A 20,703-nucleotide genomic window follows, 5' to 3' on the forward strand; every position below is an offset into this window, starting at 1 on the left:
TGTTAATATCAATTAAAATGTCTCCTGGCCAAAGTGGTATTTTCTAATTTTCTCCACTCTAAAATTACTTTTCCCCCACCTTCCGTACTCTATTTTTTGGAAGCACAGTCCACACTAAAAGGGGTGGGATACAGAACTCCATTTCAAAGAGACAGGAGTATCTATATAAATTATTTGAAATTTTTCTCTAAGGAAGATTTGTCTCTTTCTCCCTATTTATTTAATCATTTATTTATATCAGCGTTGACTCATAGATATTTATTTTATATTTGGGCTATAACCTAATACTATGTTATTTATTTTGTTGCTCAATTTGTTTCTGCTTTGGCCCTTGGGAGCCATTTCAGGTTGGCTTCTGTGTCCCCTTGGTTTGTTTATTTTCACGTCCTGCTTTTTGCTTTTTGAGCACTTCCTTGCTTTCTGGCACAGCAATATGCTCCACGCTCATCTTTATTCTTCATTCTCACCCCTAGAATCAGTCATTTCTTCAAGGAGCCCTAGTTGCTTTCAGTAGAGAATGGCATTAGAAACCAAGACCTTGGCACTGGGTGTGCTCATTGCTACTGGGCTGTCACTGCTTCTAGCTCTCTCAGCAGGAAATATATATGTATAATAACCCATGCATACACACATATTTCTGTATTTATCCCTCTGTATCTATGTTAAGCCGAACATGAGTTTATATTGATGTCCTTGACTCTAATCCAGTACTACATGGATTATTCTAGCCTTCCCTCTTTGCTTATCTGTGAGAATTATCCCTATGACAGTGAGAAACCTGGCTCCCACCATCCACCATTCAACTCCATTATATATGCATAGCTGTTTCATAATTGTTAACTCATACCCCTGTGAGAAGCAGTTTTAGAGTACAGTGTTTATATACAATTCCCTTTGTCCTTAGCCTTATGGTTTCTAGTCAAATCAAGGTTTCCAAAATTTCCAAAGCTATTTAGGTTAGTTTCATTTTCTTCCCCCCACTCCCTATAGGGCATCTCCCTCCTTTAAAATGATTTCTTCCCATTTGACTTGGGAGAAATACTGGATGTTGGCTTGTCAATGAGCCTTTGAACCATGACGTTTCTCTCAAGTCAGTGTCATAACTATAAGAGCTTTTCACCAGACATGGCAGACCGATAAGTGTTCTAGATGATTTTCATAAAATGGTAAAATCTCTTTTTTCACATGTTTTATAATTATAAAAGTCTAAGTGCTCATTCTGGAAAATGTGGACATTTTTATACTGTAGCAAAGTATAAAGAGTAAAGAATCTCTAAACTCACCATGAAGAGCTATTTTCTTCATATTTCCAGTAACAGATGTACCATGTTATATAAACACTGGAAACATCCAGAATATGGGTTTGGAAAAAGCAATGTCAGTCAACTCTGATCTGGAAAACGTGGTTTCTCTTGAGAAAGTAAGGAACTTAAAAAGATGAGATATGCTTGAAGATACAGAGATTGAAGTGGAAATTACCACCTCCCCTGCTTCTTCTGCCTTACATCTGGGTAGTTGTGCGCTGAAAAAAATTCCCTCCGCTTAAACCCCTTCTTTCAGAACTGAGAGCCCTGTCCATCCCTCCTTTCTCCAGGCACTTTGCTTTGCACATTGTAGGAACTCAGGAAATAATTGACATGTAGCTGAAGTAGACCTAAGTCAGCCTCAAAAATCAACTGTTTATATTTAATTTCAGATTTATTTTAATTTATTTTTCATTTGGCAATAAACACTTTTTAATGGATTAATCATGACTCATTTTATAGCTGGCCCTACGTTTAAGATGTTGGTGACGCTCTTTCCGCCCTCCAAAGCCCTTGATGGAGCACATTAGCCGAACTCTGTTGCCTTTATGAGCTGGGGTCCACTTTATTAGCCACATAATGTTTGTAGTTTGGTGTCTTTAACTCCAATTTCCTTTTACTCACCAAAGGAAGGACCACAAGAGGGACTTTTGCCAGAGGCAGAAAACCTTTCTCCTCCCTTGCTTCAAATCTATCACTTTACACAGAGGGTGTTTTAATGGGAAAAAGCTAATAAAACTTTTCGCTTTGGATTTTTTCCCTCCCAGGGAGACGGTATTTGGGCCATATAGAGCCATTCAATCTGATGGACCAACCGTTTTAAAGACTTCCCCTCCATAAGCCCAGTTTTCTTACAGGGATGACAACCTCAGCATTGTCAGGGCTTGTCTCGGGGGCCAGTTCAGTTCTGGGCTCATTGCAGGGTTCTGGATACTTCTCTTTCTGGGGGTTGTGTATCTGCTTCGTGTCAGTGGGAGGGCTAAAGGGAAGCTGAAGGAACAGCCTGGGGTAGCAGGGCAGCCGGGCATTTGTGACATCAGCAGGGCCACCTTCATTTGAGTAGGATAAATGTTTCTGTACAAGGCAGTGGTCCAGCCTGAGTGGGGGGTCTGAGATCCAGCCTGTGCCCGGCTCGCGTGCGCCCTCGTGTGGGACTGTGTGTGGGTGTCTGAGGGCTGCTGTAACAAACTACGACTAACTGGGTGTCTTAAAACAACAGAAACTTGGGAATTCCCTTGTGGTCCATTGGTTAGGACTCTGTGCTTTCACTGCTGAGGGCAGGGGTTCAATCCCTGGTCGTGGAACTAAGATCCTGCAAGCTGCATGGCATGGCCAAAACAAACAAACAGACAAACAAACGACCCCAGAAATGTATCCACTCATAGTTCTGGAGGCTAGAAGTCTGAAATCGAGATGTGGCTGGTCCTGGAGTCTCAGAGGGAGAATCTGCACCATGTGTCTCTCTTAGCTTCTGATGGTTGCCAGCAATCTTTGGCATCACTTGGTTTGTGGCAGCATAGCTCCAATTTCTGCCTCCATCTTCATGTGGCCTTCTCTGTGCGTGTTTCTCCTCTTCTTACAAGGACACTGGTCATATTAGATTTAGAGTCCAACCTAATCTAGTATGACCTCATTTTAATTAATCACATCAACAAATACCCTATTTCCAAATAAGGTCATTTCTGAGGTTCCTGTTAAATATGAATTGTGGGGGGAACATGATTCCACCCCAAATGGGCATCAACCTGGAGGAGAAGTCACCTTTTAAAAATTTGCCATTGGCTCTATTTACTTACCAAGCTATAACATTTGCTTTTTTTCTTATTTGTACAAAGTTGGATATCATTTGTGGAAGCAGTCAGCTATGCAAGATCTATTAGTTTGCAGGCTTCCTGAAGCAGAAACCCTATCTGATGCCTCTTTGGGAACTGCCATGGCTTGTATGGTAGATTAAGTTCTTAAAAGTGTTTGTTTCAAGAAAGACAAATACCATATGATATCACTTGTTTGTGGAATCTAAAAAAATGATACAAATGGACTTATTTACAAAACAGAAACAGACTCACAGACAGAGAAAACAATCTTATGGTTATCAAAGGGGAGGGATAAATTAGGAGTTTGGGATTAACAGATATACAATACTATCTATAAAATAGATAAACAACAAAGACCTACTGTATAGCACAGGAAACTATATTCAATATCTTATAATAACCTATAATGGAAAAGAATCTGAAAAAGAATAGATATATGTATATGTATAACTGAATCACTTTGCTGTATACCTGAAACTAACACAACATTGTAAATCAACTATACTTCAATAGAAATTTAAAAAAATAAAAATAAATGTCTGCTGCAATGACAGTAAGGAAGCCTGAAAAGAAAACTTCTGATTCCAGCAATTGTAGCAAAACTTTTTTTTCTTTTCAACACAGGTGAGTCGTCCTTAACCTGTTTCATCCCATGTTTTTTCTGCTTCTCTGGTGGTTTGGAAAAGTCTCTTGGATTCTCATGGGTTAAGTGAGGTAGGTTCTACCTCATCACTAAGTGATGCATTCCTTTTCAAAGTGGGCTCCATGGAATATTAACCCCGTTAAAAATTGTTCCAGGGCTTCCCTGCTGGTGCAGTGGTTGAGAGTCCGCCTGCCGATGCAGGGGACACGGGTTCGTGCCCCGGTCTGGGAGGGTCCCACATGCCGCGGAGCGGCTGGGCCCGTGAGCCATGGCCGCTGAGCCTGCACGTCCGGAGCCTGTGCTCCGCAACGGGAGAGGCCCCAACAGTGAGAGGCCCGCGTACCGCAAAAAAAAAAAAAAAAAATTGTTCCAGGAGAAGAGGGTTTTGTGGTCAAATAAGACTTCTGGGAAATTGTGCATTTGCTATTCTCTTCCTGGAAATTAGCTATACACACTGGCTTTGTAGAGGTTCTGACAAGTCCTGCAGTAGAGAAACCGATTACACTTTGTTTAATCCAGTGTATCTCAAATTAACTTGACCACAGAGTCTCCCCCACCCCTTTTTTGGGGTGTAATGACACCTATTACAATCCACAGAACTAGTCCAGTGGTTTGAGTACCACTGGAGAGAGTGGTCAAGAATATAAATCTTTCAATCAGACTCAAGTTCAAAACTTAGGTTTGCTGACTTCGGACAAGTAACTGAACCTCTCTGAGCCTGAGTTCCTCATCCGTAAGATGGCATTATCACGCTTCTTGCTTCGTAGGATTAACTGAAATAACGTAGATAAAGTGTTTAGCACCAGGCCTGGGATATAGTAACAACTGAATACAGTTAAGTATCTATTATTATATTATTATTAAAATTTTTTTATTATTTACATCCCTATGACTTCTTATATTATTCTTAGAGATCATTTGGGGGAAATGACCATCTTGATTCTAGCAAAGAAGATCAAAACTGTTGACTTTTGTACAAATCAGGGGCTTTTCCTCAGCTTCTCAGAACTCTGGGGATTGATAGTCACCGGATCCAGTCCTTCTGAAGCCGGGGAACTCTGCCAATCGGTTGTGTCCTCTTAGGCTGGTCATAAGCCAGTTATGGTCACCTGAAAGAAAATTAAGCCCCAAGTGGCACATGAAGTTCGACATTTCAAAAGGCATTTCCTGGTTACCGGATTACCTCTGGGAGTGTGAGGCTGGGGCGGGAGGGAGATGTGAGAAACAGGTCAGGGGAAATGACTTGAACATTCCTGTGTTCTAGAAGCACCAACCTGTCCTTTTCGGACGCATGTACCACAGAAGATATCACAGAGTCCACTGACGACTTGGCTGAGGCAAAGGACAGCTTCTACCACGCCGATCCCCAGCAGGATGGAGAACAAGACCACGTTCCAGAGGACGATGTGCTCAGGCTCTTGGCAGTTAGCCCAGGTGGGTTGGTTGAGTAAGTAGCTGTTCCTGCCAGGACAGGGGAGACAATTAGCCTGGTTTGAGAGCCAGGAAAGGTAGAGAGCTGCCATTTACCAGCATGTGAGAGGCACTAGTCTATCACATCGCTCTCATCTTCATAAGGATAGTACATTCATGACTGCCCATTGGTCGAGGGTCGAACACACCATCTTTCCCTGTAACAGCACAGCATCTGAGCAAGGCATTGTGGGTACCGACATAGCCACACAAGGGAGCAGAGGAAGAAGCGGGAAATTGTGTGGTGCAAGATTTGAACTGCTCAAAAGATCTCAGGGGTGGTAAGGATTGGTTAAGAGCTCGGGCTCTGAAGTCCCACAGACCCAGATCCTAACTCCAGCTTCTTCACTAGGAAGTTCTTGATAAGCTTTGTCAGGGAGGGATAAAATGTCCCCCTCTACATATCTTGAGTTCTTGTGGCTGGACTAATAATAAAATTGACACAACACAGATTAACAGGAGAAAGAGAAACAAAATTTAATGCATGCCCCTGGAGATCTCGTAGAAATGAGACCTAAAGTAGTGGCCAGAGGAGGCAGCCTTTTTTTTGCCCACACCCCACGCAGCTTGTGGGACTTTAGTTCTCCAGCCAGGGATTGAACCCGGGCCCTCAGCAGTGAGAGCGCAGAGTCCTAACCACTGGACCACCAGGGGATTCCCCAAAGGAGGCAGCTTTTACACTCTTCAGACAAAGAAACAATACATTGGTGAGGAATCGACAGGACAAAGAAACCTAGGTTTGGGTGCTTAATTAGTAAAGAATCTAAACAGTTCGAGCTTGGTAGTAAATTAAGGAAGTAACAAGGCCTGTTCATATAGACTCCTTGGCCCTGAATGCTCTATCTCTGGCAGTAAGGGTGTCCTTTTAGCCCCCGATGTAGGGAGTGCACCTTTCACATGAGATTTATTTCCTGCTTTCAGGGAGACAAGAGAGGAGGGTCAGAATGGGCTTCTTGCATCATCTCTTTCTTAAGCAACTTTCACTCAAAATAATCAATATACCATTGATTGATATATGTGTCAATGTACAGCCTTCCCTGGCCCCAATAGTTGCCTAAGTGTTTCTGTATATCAGCTTCCTTATATGTAAAATGGGGCTAAAAAATAACATCAGTACCATGGAGTGGGTTGGGAGGATTAGATATTAGCACAGTGTCTGCCATGCAGTAGGCACTGTAGGCAATATATTTATCATTATTATCATAAAACGGGGAGGTCTAGAGGTTTAGAGTAGCTGGACAGGGTTTCGTGAGGGAAGGATGGAGTCACCTGGCCTCGAAGGAGGCAGCAGCCAGTGCATTATAAGAGGAAACAGCAGGCAAACAAACACTCTAAGGAATATTTGGAATCAGAGGGTTCTAGCTGGACAAAGAGAAAATGGAATAGGTTTTCAGGCCCTGTTTCATAGTTATATACTATTTGGTATCTCTGCCTTTAAATCTCCGCCTTCACCCATATCCATTCTCGTCTATTGAGTTCTCAGTGAGATTGCAAGTTCCTTAAATGTAAGGATTTCTTGGCCTTAATGAGTACTTTTACATTTTACAAAGCCCCTCTGGCTCATCTACAGCGAAAGGATTGAAGCGGAAAATGGAGCTGGGATGCTTGCTGGAGGGCTGGTGTAGACACGGAAGCAAAGGGTGTTGCAGATTTGGAACAGGGTGATGACAGACTAGGCGAAGCGCAGCGGCCAAGATTCAAGGTGCCCTGGTGAGGTAGAACTCACAGGATTTGGTGGTGGATTGAACTTGGGGTGCAGAAGGGAGAATAATCAGCGACTCACAGGTTTTGGGTGCCGTCTAACGGGCTGGGGATGACAGAGAGGAAACTGGCAACGGAACATCAAGGGTTTGGACATATAACTATTGAAGTGATCTGAAATTCGCAAGAGGAAATTTCAAAGAGGTGATTTGGTCTCTGAATCAGGAATTCAGAAGAAAGATCTGGGCTAGAGATAGGCATTTGGGGATTATTTATATGGGTAGATGGAGGGTTCGGAAAGCCATGGGGATGGATGAGCTCTACCAGGGAGAGAACGTGAAATGAGAGGAGAAGCAGTGTCTTTCTCAATCATTGGTGCTGGGTTTCTTTCCTTATTCCTTTAGGAAAATCAGTGGGCGTCACAGGGCCTGCCATTTAAGGATAATCTGTGCAACCCTGCAGCGTAAACCCTGACAGTTGGTTTTTCTTTTTGTAATGCAAGTGCCTGATTTAAGCTTTGATTGTGAGGCATCCGCTTCAAGGAGGGCTATCTCAGATAAACACAGTGCCAGCTTCACACCTAGGTAAAAGCCTGACTGAGGCTCCTTTGTTTTAGCGATCTTGGTTGATTTCAGTAACCGACCTTTTGGGCCACTTATTTTTTCTATTCCTGTGCTTTAAATTCCTGCTTTTATGTTGTAAATTCATCAGTAAAGAGTGAGCCTGTGAAACCCTAGACCCCCAGCCTCAAACCCAATAAAAGCAGAACCCCAGGCCCATGCACTTGCGCTCCCTACCCCGCCACCTCCCCTCCCCCCAACCTTGCTGTGTGACCCCAGGTGTGCTGTGTAATTTCCAGGTCCTGTATGTAAGAAATCTTTATTTTTTCAAAGTTTCTTGATGGTTATTGCTAAAGGGCGTCTTGCAATCATAATAAGAACCATAAGGACTGGTCCAGCCACAACACTGCTTATTGATAGGCTGAGGTCGTCACAAAACAAACCCCAAATTTGACTATTGTCTCCCCAATTAGACTGTGAACAGGCAAGGTGTAAATAGGCAAGTGGTCTTATCCCTCTTTTGGAATCCCTTCTCTTATCACAGCGCCTAGTCAGTACTAAGCAAGCCCTCAGCACGTGCTCACCTGTGTTTAATAATGGGGGGGCTTCCCTGGTGGCGCAGCGGTTGAGAGTCCGCCTGCCGATGCAGGGGACGCGGGTTCGTGCCCGGGTCTGGGAAGATCCCACATGCCGCGGAGCGGCTGGGCCCGTGAGCCATGGCCGCTGGGCCTGCGCATCCGGAGCCTGTGCTCCGCAACGGGAGAGGCCGCAGCAGTGAGAGGCCCACATACCGCAAAAAGAAAAAGAAAAAAAAAAAAAAATAATGGGGGAAAATGAAGTCAAGGTATTGTACTGAATACCTTGGGTGAACTGCTTAATTCATGGGCACACCTTGCCTTGGCCAGTCACCTCTAGAGATTGGTGATTTGGGAATAAATGTGTCAATCTGGTACAGAGAGAGGAGCAAGACACCAAGTATGAATGGAGGTACCTGGCCCCACTACTGCATAGTCAATTCTCAGAGCACACACTCTTTGTGGTCATCACGGTGTCATCTTTAGATGTTAGACAGGGACCCAAGGCCATAAATGCTACTCACTCCAGGGAGTAATTCCTGAACGGGTAGGTGTAGTTTCCACTGCCTGTGTCACAGAGGGGGCCACTGAGCAAACCCAGTGAAGAAATGACCACACAGTACACGGCGCCCACAGTGCCCTGTATGGCCAGGAGCACAGGGAACAGCATCTGCAATGGAACAGAATCAGAAATTCAGTGCAGCAGTGCAGCACCTTTTCAAAAGGTGGTCCTTTTGAAAGATCCATCCTGAGTTTCCTGGCAAATTGAAGAGGGGAATTGACCTGGTGGGCATCCTTGTTTTGCTTCCCAAATGCACACAAAAAATGGGGGCACTAGAGCTGAGAAGACATATGTCCATTCATCTGCTCCATTTGCAATTATTATTTTTTTAAACGTCTTTATTGGAGTATAATTGCTTTACAATGTTGTGTTAGTTTCTGCTGTATAACAAAGTGAATCAGCTATACATATACATATATCCCCATATCCCCTTCCTCTTGCGTTTCCCTCCCAACCTCCCTATCCCACCCCTCAAGGTGGTCACAAAGCATGGAGCTGATCTCCCTGTGCTATGCGGCTGCTTCCCCCTAGCTATCTATTTTACATTTGGTAGTGCATATATATCAATGTCACTCTCTCACTTCGCCCCAGCTTACCCTTTCCCCTTAAGGGTACTTGAGGACTTGTCCTCAAGTCCATTCTCTACGTCTGAGTCTTTATTCCTATCCTGCCCCTGGGTTCTTCAGAACCTTCTTTTTTTTTTTTTTTTTTTGATTCCATATATATGTGTTAGCATATGGTATTTGTTTTCTCTTTCTGACTTACTTCACTCTGTATAACAGACTCTAGGTCCATCCACCTCACTACAAATAACTCAATTTCATTTCTTTTTATGGCTGAGTAATATTCCATTGTATATATGTGTCACATGTTCTTCATCCATTCATCTGTCGATGGACACTTAGGTTGCTTCCATCTCCGGGCTATTGTAAATAGTGCTGCATGAACATTGTGGTACATGACTCTTTTTGAATTATGGTTTTCTCAGGGTATATGCCCAGTAGTGGGATTACAGGGTCATATGGCAATTCTATTTTTAGTTTTTTAAGGAACCTCCATACTGTTCTCCATAGTGACTGTATCAATTTACATTCCCACCAACAGTGCAAGAGGGTTCCCTTTTCTCCATACCCTCTCCAGCATTTATTGTTTGTAGATTTTTTGATGATGGCCATTCTGACCAGTCTGAGGTGATACCTCATTGTAGTTTTGTTTGTTTGTTTGTTTTTTTGTGTGGTACGCGGGCCTCTCACTGTTGTGGCCTCTCCCGTTGCAGAGCACAGGCTCTGGAAGCGCAGGCTCAGCGGCCATGGCTCACAGGCCCAGCGGCTCCGCGGCATGTGGGATCTTCCCGGACCGGGGCACAAACCCGCGTCCCCTGCATCGGCAGGCAGACTCTCAACCACTGCGCCACCAGGGAAGCCCCTCATTGTAGTTTTGATTTGCATTTCTCTGATGATTAGTGATGTTGAGCATCCTGTCATGTGTTTGTTGGCAGTCTGTATATCTTCTTTGGAGAAATGTCTATTTAGGTCTTCTGCCCAGTTTTGGATTGGGTTGTTTGTTGTTTTGAATATTGAGCTGCATGAGCTGCTTGTATATTTTGGAGATTAATCCTTTGTCTGTTGATTCGTTTGCAAATATTTTCTCCCATTCTGAGGGTTGTCTTTTCGTCTTGTTTATGGTTTCCTTTGCTGTGCAAAAGCTTGGAAGTTTCATTAGGTCCCATTTGTTTATTTTTGTTTTTATTTCCATTACTCTAGGAGGTGGATCAGAAAAGATCCTGCTGTGATATATGTCAAAGAGTGTTCTTCCTATGTTTTCCTCTAAGAGTATTATAGTGTTTGATCTTACATTTAGGTCTCGAATCCATTTTGAGTTTATTTTTGTGTATGGTGTTAGGGAGTGTTCTAATTTCACTCTTTTACATGTAGCTGTCCAGTTTTCCCAGCACCACTTATTGAACAGACTGCCTTTTCTCCATTGTATATCTTTGCCTCCTTTGTCATAGATTAGTTGACTAAAGGTGCGTGGGTTTATCTCTGGGCTTTCTATCTTGTTCCATTGATCTATGTTTCTGTATTTGTGCCAGTACCATATTGTCTTGATTACTGTGGCTTTGTAGTATAGTCTGAAGTCAGGGAGTCTGATTCCTCCAGCTCCATTTTTTCCCTCAAGACTGCTTTGGCTATTTGGGGTCTTTTGTGTGTCCATACAAATTTTAAGATGATTTGTTCTAGTTCTGTAAAAAATGCCATTGGTAATTTGATAGGGATTGCGTTGAATCTGTAGGTTGCCTTGGGTATTATAGGCATTTTCACAATGTTGCTTCTTCCAATCCAAGAACATGGTATATCTCTCCATCTGTTTATATCGTCTTTAATTTCTTTCATCAGTGTCTTATAGTTTTCTGTATACAGGTCTTTTGTCTCCCTAGGTAGGTTTATTCCTAGGTATTTTACTCTTTTTGTTGCAATGGTAAATGGGAATGTTTCCATAATTTCTCTTTCAGGTTTTTCATCATTAGTGTATAGGAATGCAAGAGATTTCTGTGCATTAATTTTGTGTCCTGCTGCTTTACCAGATTCATTGATTAGCTCTAGTAGTTTTCTGGTAGCATTTTTAGGATCCTCTATGTGTAGTACCGTGTCATCTGCAAACAATGACAGCTTTACTTCTTCTTTTCCAGTTTGGATTCCTTTTATTTCTTTTTCTTCTCTGATTGCCATGGCTAGGACTTCCAAAACTTTGTTGAATAATAGTGGTGAGAGTGGACATCATTGTCTCGTTCCTGATCTTAGAGGAAATGGTTTCAGTTTTTCACCATTGAGGACGATGTTGTCTGTGGGTTTGTCGTATATGGCCTTTATTATGTTGAGGTAGGTTCCCTCTATGCCTACTTTCTACAGGGTTTTAATCATAAATGGGTGTTCCATTTGCAATTGTAATGAATGAAATCACACACTACAAAATTGTGAGCAGAAAATGTAACTTATTTATCACTGAACTCTTAGAGCCTACACACTGCCTGGCACGTAATATAGGTGTGCTTCCAGTCTCCTAGTCTGCACTCACAGCAGACATCAGTTATTGATCTCAGTACTCTTCCCCTAGAAGAAAAAGTGCCACAGTTCTCAAAACAGAGCAACTGACCTATTGGTATTGGCTTTGTTTGAAACCTAAATGAAACCTACTCGCCATCCTGGTGGTGGATGTTCAGTAAGTATTGTATGATTGGATGAATAAATGAATAATCATTTTTCTAATGCCTGAGTCAGCGATCAACACAGGGCCTTGTACTGTGTACAAACTCCATAAACGTGTTGACTGGACGGGTGAATGAGTGTGACAGCGAGGCAAGTGTCTGGGACAGGCGACCTCCTGGCATATTAGCGCATTAAATTGGGGCAAAGCTGAGGGACTCGTTTGCTTCAAAACATGAGCTCTTATTCCTGACACATCCATGTTGTGTCTTTCTTACCACAGGAAGGGAGGGAGGGGCTGGCTGGAGTTGAATGGAATGACTCAGGGAGCTCCTTGGAGATGGTCCTCAAATGACCTGGTGACCAAGGTCTCTTTGGAGGGTCTGACTGGGGACTGCAAGGGTTGGGAGAGGGGACTCTGGGAGTAGAAAAGAAGTGAGACAGTGTATGAACTAGGAATATAAGAACAGTGAACAGCTCGCTGTGAGCAGGGACCTTGGTAAGCAGGTTTGTATGTGGGAAAGAGCACAATCTTGGGGGTCAGGAGACCAAGACGAGTCCCAGCTCAGCCAGACCTGCCTTCACTGGGTGTGTCTTGAGAGCCGACCGTGTTTCAGGCATCTGGGAGTATGGAGATGATAACTGTGGACCTTGCCTTGAAGAAAGCAGCTTATATTCTTCCTGGAGTTGCGTAAATAGTCCTATATGTCCATTCCAGCTCTGAGATTACAGCCATGCGAATCTGGGCAGGCCACTCAGTCTCTCTGGGCATTTCCTTTCCTATTCATCAAATGTAGACAAGTTTGCAAAATTTGTGGTGACAGTTCCATTGGTTTCTTCCAGCAGTGTTGGGCAGTGGAAAGGGCAGTGGTATAAGAGGGCCACATGTCAGGAACAAGACACAAATACATAATGGATACACTTACAGAGTGTCAGCCTTCTGTTCTTCATGGGGCGACTGTAAGAGAGTATCTGTGAAAGAGTTTTTGACAGTAAAATCTCCAATTCCCTTCTTGCTCAAATCCCAGTTCTAGGATGTGTTAATCTACTGGCTGTTAGGGAAATAAGAAAGCCAGAGGATGGAGGGTCCTAGACCTTCCCACAGACAGACAGACTGATAGAAACAACCAGCCAAACCCTGGCAGGCTGGTCCACCAGAGCTCACAGGCTTTGTGCGTTAACGGCTCTCTTTATACCCTCTCCAGGCTCATTCTTCCTGGGATCTCATGCAATAACCCTCATCACTGTTGGAGAGAGCCCTGCATAATATCACTGTACTTTAAAAGGAAGTATTTGTCATTTAGATGTGGAAAAAATAATACAAGTGGATGTATATGCAGAACAGAAACAGACTCACAGATACAGAAAACAAACTCATGGTTACCAAAGGGGAGAGGGAAGGGGAGTGGGACAAGTTAGGCATATTGGATTAACAGATACAAATTATTATGTATAAAATAGATAACCAACAAAGATATACTATATAGCACAAGGAATTATACCCATGATCTTGTAATAACCTGTAATGGAGTATAATCTGCAAAAATACTGAATCACTATGCTCCACACCTGAAACTAACACAATATTGTAAATCAACTATACTTCAGTAAAACTAAATAAATGAAAGGAGGGTATTAGAAGTACTAGACTATGGTCAATGGGTTAATAGTCTGGCCTTCAGAAGAGAGAAAGCTTGCAGCCTGGGAAGTAAGCCCTTTTGGGGGTATGGGTGGGAGTCGAAACGTTCTGTAGACCCCACAGTACTTACCCCGCATCTGTGAGCACAGCAGTCCTCTCCACCTCCCCTCAACATTATCAGTGCTGGCACCATAACCTGTGGCAAAGAAGATGCTCTTGTAATGAAGGGAATGTTACCATTTTGGAACAAAGTTCCAAAACTCAAGCTATTTAAAAATGTCTAATGATTCCTCATTGCCTGTAGGACACAACACAGGTCCTGGACATTGTATGTGAGCCCTCATGCCCTGCTCCTGACCTGCCACCAGAGCCTCACCTCTCCTCCATAGAGACCTCTTGACACACCACCTTATGGTCCCCCAGGAGACACCCGGGACCTTCCTGCCTCTGGGCTTTTGAATATGCCCTTCACCATTTGCCATCAGATAAACTCTTATTCACCTGCAAAGGGTCAGTTCAAATGTTATCTTTTGTACTAGGCTGAATAAAAAAGCTCCCCCCGCCCCCGCCCTGCCAAAGATATATTCACTTCTGAATCCTGGTACCTGTGAATATTACCTTATATGACAAAAGATATGATTGAGTTGGGATCTTTATTATCTATTTATTTACTTATTTTTGACTGCCTTGAGTCTTCTTTGTGGTGTGTGGGCTTTTCATTGCAGTGGCTTCTCTTGTTGCAGAGCGCAGGCTCAGTAGTTGTGGCGCACGGGCTTAGTTGCTCCGCGGCATGTGGGATCTTCCCAGACCAGGGCTCAAACCCGTGTCCCCTGCATTGGCAGGCGGATTCTTAACCACTGCACCACCAGGGAAGTCCCTGAGTTGGGAATCTTAACAGGAGGAGTTTATCCTGGATTATCTGGGTGAGCCCTAAATGCAATCACATGTATCCCTACAAGAGAGAAGCAGAAGGGGTTCTGAGAGACACACAGAGGAGAAGGGGATATGGAGACAGAGACTGGAGCAATGTCTTTACAAACCAAAGAATGCCAACAGCCACCAGAAGCTGCAAGAGGCAAGGAATGATTTTCCCTTACAGCTGAGAACAGGGGGCCCCGCCAACACATCTACTGAGAGCTTCTGGCCTCCAGAACTGTGAGAGAATACATTTCTGATGTTTTAAGCCACTACGTTTGTGGTAAGTTATTATAGCAGCTATGGGAAACCAATACATCTCCTCTTTGTACTGTTCAGTGACCCCCTCATCCACCCCCGGCAACATGAATGGTTCCTTCCTTCCAGTCACTCCATCCTGTCGCACTGAGCGTGCTCATTCTCCTTTTACCACTGGGTTCTGAGTGCTGGTTCAGCAGCGTCTCCCACGGTGCCCAACATGGAATCAGGACCCAGTGGTATGGTGGTGAAATCTATGATGACATTTCACCATGTTTCTTCTGGCACTGTGGGGTAGCAGGAAGGTAGGGGCATGATAGGGCCATGGGTCAGGAGCAAGAAATAAATACATAATGGATGAACTTAACTTTATGAAAAAAAATCACCTCACCCTGAGAGATAGTTGGTAAATGTGTTTGCTGATGCAGGCATCTGGGAAATCCCTACTTCTCACCAAGGTGACCCATTTCACAAAAATCTCAGATTCTCAGTTATCTCATGGTAACTCTGTGCTGGGATATAGAGCTGACAGGAACCTCCCAGGTAGGAAGAGATGGGCCGGGACTCCTGGCTTCCCTGGGGGATGGCTGAGGGCAGCTTTGAGCCTCAGGTCGCTGTACACTCATAACCTGGAGATGAGGTAATGCTCTCCCTTCTTTGAGTTTCTTTTCCTAGTTCTGGTGATTCTCTGGCAACAGGAATTACTGATTCTTCTGTCTTATGCTGGGCCTTTGGGAGACCCAAAGCTCCCTTGAGTCAAATGGGAGGGTCAACTGGAGATTGTGTGGCAAGGGTACAAGGTTGGGCCTGACAAATGAGAGCTTTTGGAACCACCCTGGAGAAGGTAGGTGCTGAGAGTGTTTCCAAGCACCTTCTGGGGAGCATAGCTTGGCGTTTCCAGCAAACCAGGCTCCAACACGGGGGTCAGGATGAAGCGATGGATTCAAGTCAGAACTGTCATAGCTTGACGGCACCTGGGCGTGCGTCTCTCCTGCTTAAAAGTTCTAGTGGATGCTCGTTCCTCCCCTGACCTCATTTCCTACCCTCTCTTCCAAATCTTTTTCACGTGGTTCTAGCTACACTGGTTTTCTTGCAGATCTAGGAATTATTCAGCCCATTCCCAGCTCAGGGCCTTAGAACGTGCCAATCCCTCTGTTTGGAATGCTCCTCCCCCAAATATCAGCGTGGCTATTCTTCCCTCATTCAAGTGGCTTCTCAAACACCACCTCCTCAGGCAGTATCTCGCTGTCTATCTATTCCTTTACTCTATTTTCTTTCTAGTGCTCTCACCACCTGACATCAGCACATAGTGGATTATTTATGATCTTTCTCTTCTCTACTAGAACGTAAGCCCTAGGAGAGTAGAACTGTAATACCCAGAACAGTGCTAGCACATAGTAGATGCTCAGTGAATATTTGTGGGTCAGCTACTCAAGGGTAAGGGACTGGCTCATCAGCATGGGACGCAAGGTCAAATGGAATGTTGCCTAAGTCTGCATTTCAGCACCGTTTCCTATCCCTTCTTCATGTGAGCAGCCCTTGCTCCAGTCACACCAAACTGCACAGTGTCCATGAATGCATCGTACTCTGTGATGCTCCTCTGCCTTTACAAAAACTGCTTCCTCTGCTTGGAACACGCTCCTCCCTTCTCTGCCTGGCAAATACCTACTAATTCTGTAACTCTATACAGTACAGCTCAGATACCTGTTTCCCTGGGATGCCTCTCTTGGTTCCCAGAGGTAGAGTTGATTGTTCCCTCTCCTGCAGACTCCAGGCCTCCACTGTGGCAGGTACTCACCCCACTGGGCTGAATTAGTTGTGTGTTTTCCCATCTCCCTTGGTGAAGGAACCTAGGGGCCATCTCTGCTGGGTCAGGCAGACCCCCACCTCTTGCAGACCTTCCACCTCCAATCAGACCTCAAGTGATCCCAAACCACACCACGGACTAGTTCTAACCTCTCCCTCCTAATGGTCTTGCCAAGTCTGCAAATAATATTGCTGGAAAACAGCCATTAGTTACCTATGGGAAGAAACTGGGGCCCTGCATCTCAGTCCCTAGAGCAACCAATTCGGTTTATGTCATGGTAGTCCCAGGTGCCCTGTTTTAACCACAGAAGCCTGCCAGGCATTCTGGGTTGGCCTGTGGCCTCATGAGAACAGAGAGCTGTGATCCTTGGCCGTGGCTTTGCTGAGACAACTACCCTGCTGGGGTCCCGAGGCTGCCTTCCAGCAATCATATGGGGACTAGGAGATGACATACTGCTGGATGTGACTTTACACACCATGGCCGTGAGCCCTGTGTGTATAAACTCAGCCCCTGAGTGGCTGACCTCCTGGCGGGGGGGTGGGGAGACAGTGACTCATGTGGTCCGGTTTTTCTCTCTCATCTGGAAAGCAGCACTGTCTAGAGTAGCCCCCCCACAGGCACTTTCCTGTCTTGTTTCATCAGGGCTCTGCTGACTTAGCTTCATCTTTTTCTCTGTGTCCCGTGTTGCAAGCGCACGTGTGCATCAAATGGGAGAAACGGAGAGGTTATGGGCTTTGGGCTCAGATGAGTGTTTTAAGTCCTAATTCTGCTGGGCTCCCTCTGCGTGGCCGCAGTCAGATGACTTAATCTGCTTGGGCCTCATTTCCTTACCCATAGGATGGAGGTGATGATCCCACCTCACAAATGATATAACGTGTGTGCAAGCATTTGATACACTCGAAACCTTTGTGCAAACGGCTGTTACAATGATTATTAAAGGGCAGGAACTGTGAATTCAGGATTTCTCCCTTCCATATCTTACACAGTGTTTGGCATGGAGCTGATGATAAATGGATAGTGTGTTTGTCATTGCCTGCAGTGTCCCTTGTGGCTTTTGAGATCTTTCTGGCCTTTTATTTTGTTATCAGGAAGGCAGCTCTGCTTATTGGCTTCTCTTCCTCCGTTCAGAGCCCAGCTCCTCACCTCCACACCTTCCTCAGCCCTCTGCAGTCTGGGGTCCCCATCCTCCCTCAGGACCGCTCCAGCCAAGAGCCGTCAGCACCTTGCTGGGTACCAGATGCTTTTCACGTCCCAGCTATGTCCCTTCTGCTGCAGTTGACCCTGGGATTCCTCTCTTTTTCTAGAAACTTTCTCTCTTCTTTTTTCCGACTTTTCTCACTTTCCACTTTTTCGCTTTGCCTGAAACTTTCTAGCTGTTTTTCTCAGTCTCCTTCCTCCCCTCCCCTCCCTTTGCATACTCTCAATTTGCAAGGTTTCCTGGGGTTTCGACCTGGGCTTCTTTCTCCTCTCAGTCAGTTCACAAGCCCTGGGCAAACCCGCTGTCCCCTGGGGTTCTACATCACCTCTCCATGGTGGTTCTCAAGGTTGCCTCTCCCCAGGTCTCCAGTCCCAGCCCAACCATCCTCTGCTCCTTCAGGGCGAATGTGGAGCAAAGCTCAGCCTCTGCCCTCCCCCCCGAGGTCCCTGCCCCAGGGAACGCCTTCACCATCTCCCTGGCTGCTCAGGCGAGAATGCCAGAGCCACCCTGACTTCTCCTTGTGCCCCCTTACCTCCATCACTCTTCAGATCCTGCCAACTCCTCTGCACCTTCCTCTCTCCAACCTCATGGCCACTGCCTTAGCTGGTCTTAGAGCCAGGCATGAGTGAAGGCATAGAGTAGACACTAAAGTGGACTGAACAAAGAAAAGGAAAAAGGAGGAAAAAGGAAAAGGAAAGAAAGAAGAGAAAAGGGGATAGCTCATTGGTTTTTACTTTATCCAACTGCATGGACTGGTTTGGTCCTGTTTATTTTATCCCCATTTCGCCGTGAATATACAAGTGTAAGCATCTTTTCAGGAAATCCTGGGAGGTTGTGTTGGAAAATTGGAGTGAGGATTGGACAGCTGGCTGGTATTGGGGGTTGCTATGCAGACAGGGTGTCTGGTCCCTGCCTGAGCCAGGCTCCATTCTGCTTTCCCCAGGACCAGGGAGTGTCCTCTCTGAGTCACTTTCTTTCAGTGAACATTCTAAGATTCTGCAAATAAGAAGCCTAAATTCCCTCAAGCTACTCAACCCCTTTCAATAGTCACTGTATTTGCTCATCTATGTCTTGAGAGAAGTTGGGTGCCGATGGACCTACACATTCTACAGATGAGGAGAGTGAAGCTAAGGGGAGTTTAATGATTTGCTTGGCGGTGGAACTGAGAAATGCAAACCTGTCCTGACAACTAGGTCTGTACTGCCTCTTAGGTAGGGCTGTGAGCTGAGAAACAGACAACCTTTGCTGAGGCATTGCTGATTTAGAGGTTCTCTTGGGCAGGAAGAGAAGGCCCAGCTCTGCTAGGATGGGAGGGGCAGGTGGCCACTGGATGAAACTTGAGACATCACTGCGTCTACTACTGCGTGGGGAGGAGAAACAGGAAGGGAGGTGGTCACCTTTTTCTGAGGGTTCTTTATCCTTCATACATTCATCCTTCCATTTGCTGAGTTCAGTGCCCAGCACTGGGGTCTCACATTAACCCATGATCTTTTCCTAAGGGACTCTGGATGCCTGGGAAAGGAGGAGCCAGATGAAAATAAAGGTGGAAAGGAAGGAAAAACACTCAATGTCTACCTTAGGGGCAACGGATTACAACTTGTGGGCTAAATCCAGCAGGTTGCCTGTTTTTATAAATAAAGTTTTATTGGAACACAGTTCCGCCCATTTGTTTACATATCGTCAATGGCTGGTTTTTGCCCTAGGACAGCAGAGTTGAGTAGTTGAAACAAGAGACCGTGTGGCCTGCAAAGCTGGAAATAGTCACTCTCTGGCCTTTTACAGAAAAAACTTGCCAACCCCATAACCTAGCCGAGGGAAGACTTGATGGGAGCTACACAATTTATTTTTCGAGATGACCATCTTGAAAACTGGTGACCTGACAAATGCTCTGCTGTTGTGCTTTTCTTAATGCATATCTTTTATAACAACCACATACTAAGCTCTAGGCGAAGCCGGCACTTTGCTAGGTAGGTAATTTCGAGGCCACAGTGAATGCGACTTGGACTGTATTCTTAAGGAGCTCACAGCTAATGGGGGAGGCAGACACATAAAGAGATGTTTGCAGTACGAGGTGCCAGTGTGGAGGGTGTTTATGTATCACATGTTGTGGGGTACAGAGGAGGAGCAGCCGACCATGCTCTGGGGGCCCTAGGAGCGTGGCCCTATGAGGAGATGAATTGCACTGTGACTTGAAGGTTGTTTAGGGGCATCATTCACCTGGAGGAGGTAAGGTAGTTAAACCTCATGCTTACCAAGAGTCCAGCTCCAAGAAAGCCGTGGAAAAACCAGACGAAGTCTGTGATCTTGGCAGGCTCCAGCACCTGTCCGCTGGGAAAGTACAGCAGGAGGTTGGCGATGATGGCAGCGATGGCCAAGGCCAAGAGCAGCAGCCCCGTGTACCTGGAGCCCGTCTCAGAACACATGGTGGATCCTCCCTGGAAGGGAGAAAGAAACAACCAACACCAGGAAGCTGCCTGCTCCAGGCACTGCAGAGTCAGGAGAGGGTGCGTCAGCCTCAGAGCCCCAAGAGCAAGACGGCGAGTCCAGCTCTGCCACTGGTAAACGGTGTGACCTGGGGAGCCAGCACCTCACCGCTCTGAGCCTCAGTTTCCTCGGTAAAGCAGAGAAAACATTGACTTTACAGATGGCGGTGCGTGGACTAAAGAAGGTAAAATCAACATGACAGCACCTGGCTCTAGCAGATGTTCAATAGGGTTTCTTTAAAGGGTTGGGGCAATCGAGGTGATGTTTAGGAACTTGCTGTTACCCTGTTCGGGTTCTTTCATCCACTCCCAGAGGAATTCCCCTAGTGATTATGAACTAGATCCTGATCCAAACCCTGTGGCTCCATCACTTAGCAGCTGTGTGACCCTGGGCAAGTTGTTTTACATCTCTCACCTCAATTTCTTCATCTGCAAAATGGGACTGACAATAGCACTCACATTATGGAATTGTTGAGGGTATGAAAATAATATTTTCAAAATGTTCTCCTACAAGGCTGTCAACGTGTGGTAGCTGGAGAAGAAAGAACTAAAGGCAAATCTGAATCATCTT

The 20,703-nt window shown here is 45.2% G+C and overlaps 1 protein-coding gene across 1 annotated transcript; it reads right to left on the reverse strand.

Moving 5' to 3' along the window:
- Positions 1–4,429: 4,429 nt before the first annotated feature.
- On the reverse strand, positions 4,430–20,072 carry LOC115867490 (transmembrane 4 L6 family member 1-like). The gene is made up of 5 exons (XM_060304344.1): positions 19,902–20,072; positions 13,602–13,667; positions 8,592–8,737; positions 5,036–5,222; positions 4,430–4,534 (listed from the first exon to the last, which is right to left on the reverse strand). Exons 1-5 carry the CDS (start codon positions 20,070–20,072, stop codon positions 4,430–4,432), a joined length of 675 nt encoding a protein of 224 aa, XP_060160327.1.
- Between the last annotated feature and the right edge of the window lie 631 nt (positions 20,073–20,703).

This window comes from Globicephala melas, chromosome 8 (genome assembly GCF_963455315.2).
Source record: "Globicephala melas chromosome 8, mGloMel1.2, whole genome shotgun sequence".
NCBI lineage: Eukaryota > Metazoa > Chordata > Mammalia > Artiodactyla > Delphinidae > Globicephala > Globicephala melas.